We start from the raw sequence: 13,960 nt of genomic DNA, 5'->3' as shown, positions 1-13,960 counted from the left end.
TTTATTGTCACCTGGAAGGGGGAGGAGCCTAAGGCGCTTCCAGATACTTAAAGTTACCTGGAAGTGGGCGGAGCCTCAGGGATGGATCAAGATCAGGATCAGGACTGACCTGTTCAGACTCCATTTAGCAGCAGAGCAGAGTCTGGATCAGGTGAGTTTTCACTTTCTTGTTTTCCCTCTCTGGGTTTTCTCTCTGCGGAGGAACCAGAACCAGAACTCGGCCCGGTTCTCCTTCAGAACCAAGCTGTAGTTCTGGTCGGGTTCTGGTTTCCTATTGATCAGAACCAACAAACTCTTCCTCCTGACCTCAGAGACTCACATCTGATTCAGAGGAAGAATTGAGCTGAATCATTAAAAACTGTTTTCCAGGATGAAACTGTAGATTCTGGCTCTGGTTCTGAATAAATACTAGTTTGTCTGAAATGAAATGAAATGAAATGAAATGAAATGAAGGACACAGGTGGAAAAATCAACCAGAAATTATTCTCCAGAGTCGCATAACTTCAACATCAGATACTAATAAATTAAATTACAGAGTACAGCATCGTAAAAATATTTCTGAAATACTATTTTCAATAAAGTAACTCAAGTAACAGAGTAACTGTAAGTAGTTATTACCCACCTCTACATAATATAATATAATATAATAAAATATAATATGAATCAATAAATAACAAAAAGTTCCTCAGAAGGAGCAGACTGTAGTAAAACTTTCCTTTCTTACAAATAATTTGTGTAAAATACAGTAAATGAGGCTAAAAATAATTTATTCTGCTACAATATATTTACATGTTATGAGAGCATATTGTTTAAATGTATGAGTTTTAGATATTTTAATTGATGTAATTCACTTCAGGCTTTCATTTCCATAAATCTGCTCCACATTTTCTAACAAACATTTGTTTCATTTCAGATCCAGATAATTGTTTGTTAGATTCATTTTCCTCTTAAATTGTTTCTTCTTCTCTTTCACTGAATGTTTTCCAGTAGTAAACTTTGTTTAGCTTTATTTAATATTTTAGAGTTTTGAGGTCAGATTTATAGTTTTTAGGTTTTTAAAAACAGATTTATCTGATTTCTGACCCCAGCATCATGGAGGATTCTTGTTGCTCCTGTTAATGTTGAATTATCTCTAGAGGACTCGTATATTAATCAATACTTCAGGAACACTGTGGCAGTAAACAATAATCAACACGTTATAGTTTAGCAGATTTTAATGAAATCTGCTCATGTTGGATTGTGTTTCCATCAAACTTTCTGATTCCACCAAACAAAGCAGGAGGAAAACAAACATGAACGTCGTTGGTGTTGAATCGGTTCATTCAGTTCATTTTATGCTGCAGATTCACAGCAAACGTCTTCTGGAGGAAGTTGATCAGAAAAACAACAAATAGCAGAAATGTTTAGAGGCTGAGAGACGAGCAGGAAGGTAAATGTTTGTTCTGTCTGCTGGAATCTGGGTCGACCTGTTGGTACTGATTCTGCAGCTCAGTTCAGTCACCACTCCCTGTTCCTCCCAGACTGACTGGAAACACAAGATGGCAGCAGCGTTCTGATTTATGTGATTGTGAAGGTCAGAAACTTGTTATTTCTAGTTTCCAGCTGTAATAACTGAAGCTGTGCATCGACTCTCGATCTTTCCTCTGTAGGTTCAAACATAACTTCAGTTTAGTTTGTGTTCAGCTGGAGAAGGTTTTGGTAAATCCAGATATTTTTCTATTCTAAGGGTGCGTTCAGTGATTGGATGGTTCAGAGTCACCTGGTGACATCATAATGTAGAGCTATGTGTCATTTAGTCTTGGTATATAATCTGATTATTTTGTTATAAACTGACCAATCAGGACATTATTAAGGATAGAAGGGGCCCCAGGATTGAACCTTGTGCTTCAGAGCTGTTCCTCAGTCAGACTGGAACCAGTGAAGTACTTGGTGTTTTCTGCTGGTTCATGTTTTCTTGTTTTGTTTTTGTCAGAAGCTCTTTGTTGCTGATTGAAGGACCAAGAAGTTTGATGTCAAAAATCCAGATTTATTAAGACAAAACTCATCTGACTTTAAGAAGTGTGTAATTCTCAGAAATCTGTGAGGTTCTGCTGGAATCAGGTTCCTCTGATCCTCTGAATCTATGATGGGAACCAGCTTTCTGCTTCACAGGACAGTTACTGGAACTGGATCACTGGGACTCACTGGTTCTGGTTTCTCTCTCAAGACGTCCAGAAGATGGAAGATCTGGTTCTGAAAAAGGACAGAGCAGAACCTGCAGGATCCATCAGTCCGTCCATGAGGAGTGATGTCTCCAAACGAAAACCTCCAGAGTTCAGTACTGAACCTGGACCCTCAGATATAAAGTAAGAAACCAGTTTCTAACGGATCCATGTGACTCTATAGAGATAAAACATAAATGATATTAACTGGTTGATCTCAGTGTTTGAATAAAAAGTAACAAGTTTTATTTTAAATTAACTTAAACCTAAATAATCATGGAAGATGTTGGTCAGTAAATAATTAGAGTTTGAATGAAAGTCTGAATGAATCAACGATGAAAACAACCAACAATGTGAGGAGCAACGAATCAGATTATATACTGGGAACACTGGGTCCAGTTGATCCAGGTAGGCTGATGACCTGGCCACGCCCACTGAGCCTCAGCAGCTCCAAACAGAAAGGTCAAAGGTCAAAGCGGCTGTGGAGGACTGGGCTGGTCTCCTGGTTCTCAGGTTCTGTTTCCTGGTCGGTTCTTGGGTTCAGGGCCTCATTCATAAAAGAGTTTGCAGTTTTCACACTAAAACTTGGAGTATGGATAAATTTAGAAAAGTGTGGCGGACAATAAAATCTGGATGTATAAAACAGATTTGTTTGGGCACCTTTCCTTTATATATAACTATATATACAGAAAATAGAGCAAAGCTGCTGACATCCATAAATATATATGGAAATTGGTATAAATACCCAGAAGTCTGCCACCTCATGAAGCCGTAACCATGGCAGCGTTCTTGTTTGTACCAGTGTAGGTATTTATAACAATAATAATTACATATTTTAACACACGGCTCCTTCTTTAGATTTTGCTCAGAGATCCAGGATGATCAGTCTGGGAAATCTAAACGCTAATAAACCATCATCAACATTTTCCAGGAGATCAATATGATCTCTGATCAGTTGCTCCCTCTGAATCTTTCCATTGGCGATGTTCTCCACAGAGACAAAGCGCTCCATAATTACGCTGCTCACCTTTGCGCAGCTACTTATGTACCTGTGATTGTCTACATACCTTGATCACCTTAAAATATTCTAACATGTTTGGAGTTAATTTCCTGATCCAATCCTGTTTAATTTTTTTAGTGAGGATGAAATTACACCTTGCTTAGATGGATTTCATGTGTTTCCCCCCACAGACCAATGCTTTACATCTGTATGAGACAAAAACTGAGGACAAGTACTATTTATATTCAAGTGAGGTTTTCATATTTTTTAATTTTTTGATTTTGTGTGTGTGTTAGGTTATTGTCTGAGGATAAATGCGGTTCAGTTTCATCATTTAAATTTAAACAATAAAATATTAAAATCATAAAAGGAACATCAGGTTTGATGCTTCTTGGTCTAAATAACTGTATGGAGTCAGATTTCGGTGTATTTTGGTGAGTTTTGACACTTTGTAGTTTGATATTGTTCACAATAAAAGTTTGCAACGTAAAGTTAATTTATATATGATTTATGCATAAAATATGGCGCCGTACATTTTTTGTGCGAATGCACAGTTTATACTTGAGGCCCCTGATCCTTTGCTCTCCACCTTCTACCACTAGATGGCAGCAATGTGACGCTATGCATTGCATTCTGGGCTTTGTAGTTCTATTAATAGATGCTATAGAAGAACTTTGTGGATTAATTCCTAGAAATATGATCTGATCAGCTCCATCAAACTGGGGCAAGAGCCTGTTGTCCTTCAGGTTCTGCTTTGACCCATGTGACCCAGACCAGTAGAACCAGTTCTGGAGAAAATGTGGAGTTTGACCCAACAGACGGATCTGTTGGAGCTTCAAACCTTCTGCTTTTCTGCAGCAGTTTGTGTTCAGAGCTTCTTCTCTGGTTTTTATCTCAGAGTTTCTCACTGATTGATGATCTGAATAACAACATGTTTGTGTTTCAGAGGGCAGAACCACAGAGGGGGAGCAGAACCTCCAGGATCCATCAGTCCCTCCATGAGGAGTGATGTCTCCAAACGAAAACCTCCAGAGTTCAGTACTGAACCTGGACCATCAGAACCAGAGTAAGAAACCAGTTTCTATCTGGTGGATGTGACTCTGCAGAGATCAATCAGGGTTTAACTTTGATTCTGATTAAAAACTGATGCAGGAAGGCAAAAAAGATCATTTAAAATATTTTAGTTTAATTGTGAACTAAACTGGGCTTTCAGAGATCAGAACCAACTGAGGAGGAAAAGTAAATATTTTCCTTTGTGTTTCTGAAGCTGCAGCAGCTTCCAGGTTCCACAGAGGTCTGGTGTCTGTGGGAGTGGGAACAATAACGGTGATGATGGGACATTTATGGAAACACAGGCACTTCCTGTTCCACCATCACATTCAGCCAATCACAGAACTCATTTCACTGACATCAGACAGAAGGTTAAGGGTCAGACTGGAGACTAAAGTATGATTAAACGTTAACATTTTCCTCATAACAAGCGAAGCAATCTATTAAAAGGCTCAGATATTAAATCTCAGAAAACATAATTATGTCCCAGACCGACTATCAGGATGAATCCACTAAATAAATATCAGTTTGATCCACATCAACCATAAACTGGAACAAAGAAAACTGATTTACCAAGAAATGCTTTAGATTCATCAGAGCTGATCAACGTATCAGAAAATTATTGGTTATCACAAAATCACTGAACACACTGTGATCATCATGACCTGCTTGGAGTGCAGTAAATCCTCTGATGGATCAGTTTTCTACTCTGGCTCAGACAGAATAATGATTATTGTCCCAGAACTGATTCAGATGGACAAACACAATTGTATCATATCTGTTATCATCATTGGTACCAAATGTTGTTTGTGGTGGACATTCATGAACTTCTTCAGCTTCAGCCTGTTGCTAGTGAACTATTTCAGTGATGAAGAAATGTCTTCACAGGAGCAGCTTTGGTGAGGACGAGCATCCGTCCTGCTGTGCTTTGTCTCAGAATGTTCTGATGGATCCAGTCTTTACCAGCTGCCCCCAGTGTGGGAACCAACCCAGAACAAGATCTGGACTGCTGACAGCCAATCAGAGCAGCTGTGCTCCAGGTGAGACTGAACATCTCCAATCAGAACTTCAGTCTATCGTCTCAGTGGAACCAGATCCATGTCTATAGATGAGATTTGGAAATTTAAGGTTTAAAAGTCTTTTTGTGGTCAGTTGTTTTAGCTTAATCTGTCTTTTTCCAGCTGGTGTAACTGGAACGTATGTCTTCATAAAGTCCTCATTTAATTTGAGCCTGTTCAAAAAAATGGCCACAAGAATTAAATTACAAGTGATAAATAGACAATATTTCAATACAGTTATTAAAGACATTGAAAAAAATATTAATAGTTAACAATGTTGTATTTCGTGTTATTTCATTTTGGTTTGTAAATGTAGAAATTTGACTTTTTATTGTTTTTGTATTTAAAATTAGAAGTGAAGACTTAATCTGAAGGGTCATGTTGCAGCATAACATGTCATCAGCTCTAAATAAAGCAAACACTTCATAGAATCAATTTGATGATTTCTACAGATAATTTTATTTGGATTTCAGCACATTATGAAATTAATGGGAATGAAATAACAGAAAGGATGGCTAAGGAGAGCAGTAATCGGGTATTGGTTGATGTTAATGTTACGTTTAGCATAACAGAAATAAAGTGTATAATAAAATAAAAAAAGAGAGGTGGCAAGAGTTATCCATCCATCCATTATCTGAACACCCTTCTTCCCAAATGGGGTCAGGAGGGTTGCTGGTTCCTCTCCAGCTGCGTCCCGGGCGAGAGGCGGGGTCACCTGGACAGGTCACCAGTCTGTCGCAGGGCAACACAAAGACATACAAGACAAACAACCATGCACACACACACACACCTAGGGAGAATTTAGAGAGACCAGTTAACCTGACAGTCATGTTTTTGGACTGTGGGAGGAAGCCGGAGAACCCGGAGAGAACCCACCATGCACAGGGAGAACATGCAAACTCCATGCAGAAAGACCCCGGGCCGGGAATCGAACCCAGGACCTTCTTGCTGCAAAGCAACAGCTCTACCAACTGCACCACTGTGCAGCCCGGCAAGAGTTATATGTCAGCAAATTTCCCAGCTGCCAATGTGGTTATTCTGACTTTGCTGAAAAGGATTTTTCTGTTTCTATAAAGACAATGATGAAATTATGCAGAAGAGTTGATTTTACTAAAAACTCTTGCTTTCAATTATCCTGATAGTTTTGTTCCAGCTTTATCACTTAATATTGTTTTTTACTACAGTTGTCTTCTATGTTTCCACAGATGTTGGTCTGCAGGAGGTTCTAGAGGAATATAAGATCAGTCTGAGGAGTAGATGTGAATGTGTGACTGAGGGAAGTGATGAAACAGGAAGTAGAACCCTCCTCAACAGGATCTACACTGATCTCTACATCACAGAGGGACAGAGTGACGAGGTTAACACCCAGCATGAGGTGAAGCAGCTGGAGAGAACTTCCAAGTTCCAGAACCTCCATGTTTCTGCAATCAGGTGCCACGACATCTTTAGAGCCTTACCTGATCAACATGGAGCCATCAGAGTGGTTCTGACCACCGGTGTTGCTGGTGTTGGAAAAACCTTCTCAGTGCAGAAGTTCACTCTGGACTGGGCAGAGGGCTTGGAGAACCAAGATGTCAGTATGGTGGTTCTGTTTTCGTTCAGGGAACTGAACTTGATCAGAGATGAGCAGCACAGTCTTCTCACGCTGCTCCATGTTTTCCATCCAACACTCCAGAAGCTCCCAGCAGAGCAGCTGGCTGTCTGCAAACTTCTCTTCATCTTTGATGGCTTGGATGAAAGCAGACTTTCACTGGACTTCAACAACAGTCTGCTGGTTTCTGACGTCACACAGATGTCATCAGTCAATGTTCTGCTGACAAACCTCATCAAGGGGAACCTGCTTCCCTCAGCTCTCATCTGGATCACTTCCAGACCTGCAGCAGCCAATCAGATCCCTCCTTCATTTGTTACCAGGGCAACAGAAGTACGAGGATTCACTGACTCCCAGAAGGAGGAGTACTTCAGGAAGAAATTCAGTGATGAAGAGTTGTCCAGCAGAATCATCTCCCACATAAAGATCTCCAGGAGCCTCCACATCATGTGTGGAATCCCAGTCTTCTGCTGGATCACTGCTACAGTTCTGGAGAACATGTTGACCTCAGAGCAGAGAGGAGAGCTGCCCAAGACCATGACTGACATGTACTCACACTTCCTGCTGGTCCAGACAAAGAGGAAGAAGAACAAGTACGACGGAGGACATGAGACAAGTCCACAGGAGCTGATGGAGGCTGACGGAGAAGTTCTTCTGAAACTGGGGAGGCTGGCATTTGAACATCTGGAGAAAGGAAACATCATGTTCTACCAAGAAGACCTGGAGCAGTGTGGCCTGGATGTCACAGAGGCCTCAGTGTACTCAGGACTTTGTACAGAGATCTTCAAAAGAGAGAGTGTGATCTTCCAGAAACCAGTCTACTGCTTTGTTCATCTGACCATCCAGGACTTTCTGGCTGCAGTCTACATGCTCCACTGCTTCACCACCAGGAACTCAGAGGTGATCAGGAAGTTCCTGGAAGAAGAATGCAATGAAACATCTCTGGAGGACTTCATGGAGAAAGTCATGAAGAAATCCCTCAGCAGTAAAATTGGCCAACTGGACCTGTTTGTCCGCTTTCTTCATGGTCTCACTGTGGAGTCCAACCAGAACCTCTTAGAAGATCTGCTGGGTCAGAGAGAGAAAAGTCCAGAAACCATCCAGAGAATCATCACCAACCTGAAGGAGATGAACACTAAAAAAATCTCTCCTGACAGAAGCATCAACATCTTCTACTGTCTGGTGGAGATGAACGATCTCTCATTTTATCAGGAGATCCAACGGCTGCTGGATTCAGGGAAGAAACTCTTAGTGACTGACTGTTCAGCTCTGGCCTCCATGCTGCAGATGTCAGAGGTTCTGGATGAGTTGGACCTTGAGAAGTACAACACATCAGAATCAGGACGATGGAGACTGGTTCCAGCTGTGAGGAACTGCAGAAAGGCTCGGTGAGTCCAGATGTTTTCATTGTGTGAATGCTGATTCAGCGATATTGTCCTCCTGTTTCTTCTTCTTCTTCAAATTGTTTCTGGAGGAATTTTTGGCCTTCAACTTCTTCCTACATCTTCTTTTAATCATTCAAACATCTAAACATTCAGCTCATCTAGGACAGCAGTCCTGCAACTTTTGGTTTTTTAGACATTTTGATCATGTTAAAAATATTCCACTGCTTATCAGTTTTCAGATTGAAATTAACAGAAAACCTGGAGATCTCTAAAAAAATATGTTTTCTCTGAAAAATCCAATCAGCCAGAGACACATTTTAGTCTTCAACTCATCTCCACTCATTGGGTCGCTGCCCCATAATTCACCTTTTAGATGTTTGTTTTTATAAAATCACTGTTTAGTTTTGGTGAAAACATTACAATACACCCCAGAATTGTTGTTGTTGCCATGGAAACCAGTTAGAAACTTTGTGAACCAACCTTTCCTCCTCCCACTAGTTTCCTCTGAGTTTGTAAATGAGACCAAAATGTGGTGATTGTTGTCTGGTCCAGAAAAAGTTCTGGTTTCTGTCAGATCCTCCCAAAGCTCTGAGAACTCTGAGCTTCCAGAGCTGGAACCATTTTCCTCATCAACTCTTCATCTGCAGCCTTTGTTGAAGCTGTTAGCTGTCCTCCATGAAGACCTGGAGAGACATGAGCTTCAACTCTTTAGACATCCCAGAACTTTCACTGCTTTACTATGAAAATGCTGCTGGACCCAAACGCTCCGTCTCCTCCAGGGGTTTTGGACTTCAGCTCCAAACCTTTGTTCCTCTGAGACAATGGACTGCAGAGAGATGGTCCCCCTTCCAACTAGTTTGTCCCTGGTTCCTCTGAGATCAACAGTCCTCTGTTGGATCCATCCAGAACTCGGGAATCTTCACCCTGTTCTGCCCCCTGTCAAACCAGGAGGAAATAATGTTTTGATCCATCAGATCTGTTACATAAAACAGTCTGGAAATATAGACACAATACATTTCTGCCAGTGATTGGTCAAAAATTGTGTCCAATCACAAATCAGTATTTTTATTCTCCGCAGTATGTTGATGATTTATCTGGTTCCTCCCTCTACATCCATCCATCCTCACCTCATCTCTACTCATCTTTTCTCCTCACTCATCGTCATTCTCCCAGTGTTGATCTTCTTTATTCCTTCATCATCCTCACCACTTCCACCTCCTCAGCCAACCTTCATCCTGCTCCTCTTCCTCTCTAGAGAGAGTGGACATTACAGCTCAGCTGGAAGCATCAGGCCTCATTTAGCAGAGCCGTTTGATTCATTCCTGACCATCTGGTCAATTTACTGCGCTCAGTAAATTGACCAGATGTTGATCAGATGATGACATCACTGTTATCATATTTTAGTCTGTTTATGATCCAGATTCATTTAATTAGAACTGATTTTATTTCTTCTCTAATCACAGACTTGGTGGTTGTGCGCTCCGAAAGGCTGAATGTGAAGTTTTGGCCTCAGCGCTGAAGTCCGACCCACATCTGACTGAACTGGAAATAAATCAGATCAAACTGACAGGAAAAACCTTTGGAGACTCTGATCTGAATCCTCTGCTTGAGATCCTGGAGAGTTCAATCAGTAAAGTGAAGGAGCTGAGGTTTGTTTTCTCTATTTATATCTATCTATCTATCTATCTATCTATCTATATATCCATCCATCCATCCATCCATCCATTTTCTGTTCAACCTCGTCCCTAATGGGGTCAGGAGGGTTGCTGGTTCCTCTCCAGCTACGTTCTGGGAGAGAGGCGGGGTCACCCTGGATATTTAAGTTTATACGGAGAATTTTAAGTTTATCCGTATAAACTTAAAATTATACGGATTGAAATAATCTTGTTTACATCTGTTATACTTAGCAATGAGCTGCAGTTAAAATAAAACTAGCAATAAAACATAATTAATAGATTAACAAAAACTGGCAACATTAAAAATCTCTGTAGATAAATGATGGTACAGAGCAGCCGGCTAATAGAGACATGGAGGATGATTTATAACGTTTTGTACGGTCTAAATTTGTCCCAAATGAGGATATTATGCAAAGAGACACAAAGCTGAAGTTAGTTTCTGATTTCCAAATAATTTTTCACTACATTCAGCATCTTTTATCTAATAAAAGCTTTAAATCTTTTTCTCTGTCTGATGAATCTCTATAAAATACATGTTTGACTTTCCGAGATGCCTGGCAGTAAATATTTCACTGTTACTCCATATTATAATTATTGAGCAGTATGACCTCTGACCTCACCTGCCTCCTTAACTTGGCCAGCTGCTCATTAAAGCCCAATCTACCCTTCCTCATGCTGTGATGTCACAGTTTGGTTCTGAAAGTCCGTTTTAATTCCAGTCCAGAACCACTGAAGGCCCGACTGAAATATTCAAACTGATCATGATCAAATGTTCTGGTTCTGCTGGCTTGGACTCTTTAAACCAGTTTGACTGGATCAGATGTTAGAATCAGTTCATCGTGTTTCTTTTACATTCAGGGAAATAAATTTTCTACATTTTTATTATTTATTTGTTCATATTTCAGTTTTAACCTGCATCCTGTTGGTTCAGCTCATCTTTTATTCTTTATTCAGATTGATGGACTGCAGTTTGTCAGAGACCAGCTGGACTTCTCTGTTCTCAGCTCTGAAGTCCAACCCGACCCATCTGACAGAACTGAAGCTGATCAGAACCAATGTGGGAGATTCTGGACTGAAGGATCTCTGTGGTTTTCTACAGACTGAAGGCTGCAGACTGGAGAGATTGGGGTATTTTAATAATATAATTATTGATATTTCTGTGATTAATTATTTATAATTGATTATAAATCAAAGTTTATTTCCAGGTTCTGGTTCTGAGGTCAGCAGGTCTTTATCGAAGCAGCAGCTTGTTGGCATTAATATTCATGAAAATCTTTAACTGGTTCTGTTGGACTGGTTAACCTGCATCCTGTTGACTTGAGCTCATCTTTTATTCTTTATTCAGATTGTTCAGATGCAGGCTGTCAAAGATCAGCTGTGATTATTTGGCCTCAACTCTGAAGTCCAACCCGACCCATCATCTGACAGAACTGGACCTGGCGAATAACGACCTGAAGGAGTCAAATGTTCAGCAGCTGAAGGATCTTGTAAAGAATGTAAAGTAAGTAAATGTTTATGAGTCCATCTCCTGTCAGCATATTGAACTAAACCCAGTTAGCATCAAAGCAAAGATCCAGTGTTCCCAGTAAAGCTGCAGCTTCTCAGTGGGAGGAGAATGGTTCAGGCTTCCTGATTGGACACAGAGACAGCAATCAGCCAATCAGAGGAGCAGCAGCTTGCTGTGTTCCTGTGTTTGTGTGGGTGTGAAGATGAGTGTTGTTGCTGTGTCCATGTCTCCAGGAAGTCCAGCTGGACTCCAGCGTCCAGCCGTCCAACATGTCTAGAGACAGTCAGTGGTCCTCATTCATCAAACTGTGGCAGCAGCAGATCTGATCTCAGATCTGATTGTTCTCTCAGTTCAACAGGAAACAACTGATCAGGTTCATCTTGGTCACAGCTCTGAGATCAGTCTGACTGCAGCCTGGAAACCATCCACTGGATGTGCTGCGTCACTGACTGCTGCTGGAGAGAGAAACACTCACTGATCTGATCTCTCCTTCCTTCTTCTCTCTGCAGGTGGCAGACATTTAGGTTACAGTAGAGAATGATCTCTGTGTCCTGCTGATCCTCAGAGGTTGAAGCTGCAGCAGTTTGAGTCTAAAGAGACTCTGACTGGATCATGATGATGACCTCTGACCTCCAAGATTTCCCTCCTGTTTATTTTCTCTTGTCTGTCATTTAGTGTCTGATATTGTTTGTCTCTTTGGATCAATAAAGATCCAATTCAAACTGGGCTCCATTTAGAGGCTTCATGGAGTTTTGATCTGAACTGGATTCAACTGGAAAGTTGATCTTTTTTCTCTCTGGTTCATTTTCATCCTGGAACCAGAACTGGTCTGAGAATGGAAACATGGGAATCATTTCCAGTTCAGCTTTGAAGCCATGAAAGAAACTTCAACTCTCTTTTCTCTGCTGCTTCTTCCTTCTGTTGACATGAAAATGTTCCTCAAAGCTCCTCAGAGAAAAAGATGCTTTACTGGAAACTGCAGAGAAACTTCAGCTTCCATCACAGAAACCAGTTGAACCAGTTTAGAACTGGATGTCCCACAGAAACTGATCTTAGAGCAGTTTTCAGGAACATCCATCATTTTATCTGAAATTTAAAAAAACAGATTTTATAAAGGATCATTTATTATGAGATTTTACTGATTTATTTCAATCTTTTTATAGTCATTCTTAAATATAAAAAATTAAGTTTTGCATCATCATTGATTCTCAGTTTGTTTTGGTTTTTACTTTTTTAACTCCATATTTCATGTTTTGAGTTTTCTAGAGAACTTTAGGACTCGATGTGTCACATCAGGCTTTTTACTGTGATTTTACTGATTTATTCAAACCTCAGAGAATCACTGGGATAATGTGGTGATTGGGTCATGATTGATTTTCATAATTCTTCTAATGTAATGTGGATTGCTGGATGTTTAATGATCAAATAAAGTTTTTTTAAAATAGTTGTTTTTTCTTTGTTTTTGACTGTGTACACATATAAAAAGTGAACCTTAATTTTAATCCTCCTTGCCATTTTGCTTTTTTTCGTTTTAAGTTTTCACATTAAGTTTCACAGCGTAAATTAGTAAAAGCATTCAGACTGAAGATGTTTTTAAAAAACAGATGAGAACCATTTTTTCAATCAAAACTCGATTAATTGGTTGCTTGATTTATTTGTTTGAATAAACTGGTTCAAACTTTAACTGCACTATCATACTTCTTATTGTTTTTTATTTTGAAAGATCTTACAGGAAGCGTATTTATAATTTTTCAGCTTTTCGCAGTTGTAGTTACCACTTTTGGCCACCAGAGGACATAAACTCGCTATTCTAAATTATAGATGTCTGTAGAGCTGTAGATAACTGGTTTCCGGCTTCAGACCAATGGGCTAACTGGTTCCCAGTGAGATAAATGAAGGCAGATTCTTCTCCTGGGTTCACTTCAATGTTTTCTTTGTCAGTGTGAACTAGAAGCAGCTCCACAAATGCTCTGATCTCAGCTGATTGGCTCTTAACACAGGTGGGGTTTTTTTAGTGTTATTTATATTTTAAGGTTTATATTTCCAGATGTTCAATCTCAAAATTACACACAGTTCATCCTTTTGGGAGGATTTTTATTGAAGTTTAGTTATATATTCACTTATGAATCCTTTAGTGACTCTGATTTTACAACATTAATGTTAGCGGATATTTTTTTACTTGATAAAAGTGAAAATTAGAACAAATAAAGATAAACAAATCATCTGGTTGAACATTTAATATGAAAAGTTTCTGCAGCTACAATATTTCTCCACGAGAGGGCAGTAAGAACTAATGAAACATAAAATTGTTAAACTTTATAATTTTCTCTAAATAGTTGCTATATTTTTAAATAGATATTAAGACATATAGATGGTTGTGTGTGGCTGCGTGTGTGTAGTATAATGTCTGAATAATTACTTGTATAAAACTCTCATTTCTGTCTAGTTAATGGTGCAGCAGATCCTGCAGGGGGCGCTCTGGGGCCTCAGTG

At 39.8% G+C, this 13,960-nt stretch overlaps 1 protein-coding gene across 2 annotated transcripts; it reads left to right on the top strand.

Annotated features, from left to right (window-relative positions):
- The first annotated feature begins 135 nt into the window (after positions 1-135).
- LOC122826991 (protein NLRC3-like) lies at positions 136-11,962 on the top strand. Of its 2 annotated transcripts, XM_044109437.1 has the most exons (8): positions 136-151; positions 2,152-2,345; positions 4,148-4,267; positions 5,140-5,291; positions 6,515-8,288; positions 9,749-9,934; positions 10,916-11,089; positions 11,307-11,962. In XM_044109437.1, the coding sequence occupies exons 2-8, from the start codon at positions 2,218-2,220 to the stop codon at positions 11,464-11,466; spliced, it is 2,694 nt and encodes an 897-aa protein (XP_043965372.1). In that variant the 5' UTR covers positions 136-151; positions 2,152-2,217; the 3' UTR covers positions 11,467-11,962. The 2 variants fall into 2 exon arrangements, with proteins under 2 accessions (XP_043965372.1, XP_043965371.1); XM_044109436.1 differs by lacking the exons at positions 136-151; positions 9,749-9,934; positions 10,916-11,089; positions 11,307-11,962 and adding an exon at positions 1,973-2,058 and having other exon boundaries at positions 6,515-8,292.
- The last annotated feature ends 1,998 nt before the right edge of the window (positions 11,963-13,960 follow it).

This window comes from Gambusia affinis, linkage group LG24, assembly GCF_019740435.1.
Source record: "Gambusia affinis linkage group LG24, SWU_Gaff_1.0, whole genome shotgun sequence".
NCBI classification, from domain to species: Eukaryota; Metazoa; Chordata; class Actinopteri; order Cyprinodontiformes; family Poeciliidae; genus Gambusia; species Gambusia affinis.
Note: the sequence above shows the minus strand (reverse complement) of the source record. Positions and strands in the feature narration are given on the sequence as shown.

Excerpts from the sequence above, each read along its gene's own strand:
- LOC122826991 (XM_044109437.1), top strand. The coding sequence starts at position 2,218 with ATGGAAGATCTGGTTCTGAAAAAGGACAGAGCAGAACCTGCAGGATCC. Across the intron at positions 5,292-6,514 it reads TCAGAGCAGCTGTGCTCCAG|ATGTTGGTCTGCAGGAGGTT; the intron begins GTGAGACTGAAC and ends ATGTTTCCACAG. Across the intron at positions 8,289-9,748 it reads AGGAACTGCAGAAAGGCTCG|ACTTGGTGGTTGTGCGCTCC; the intron begins GTGAGTCCAGAT and ends CTCTAATCACAG.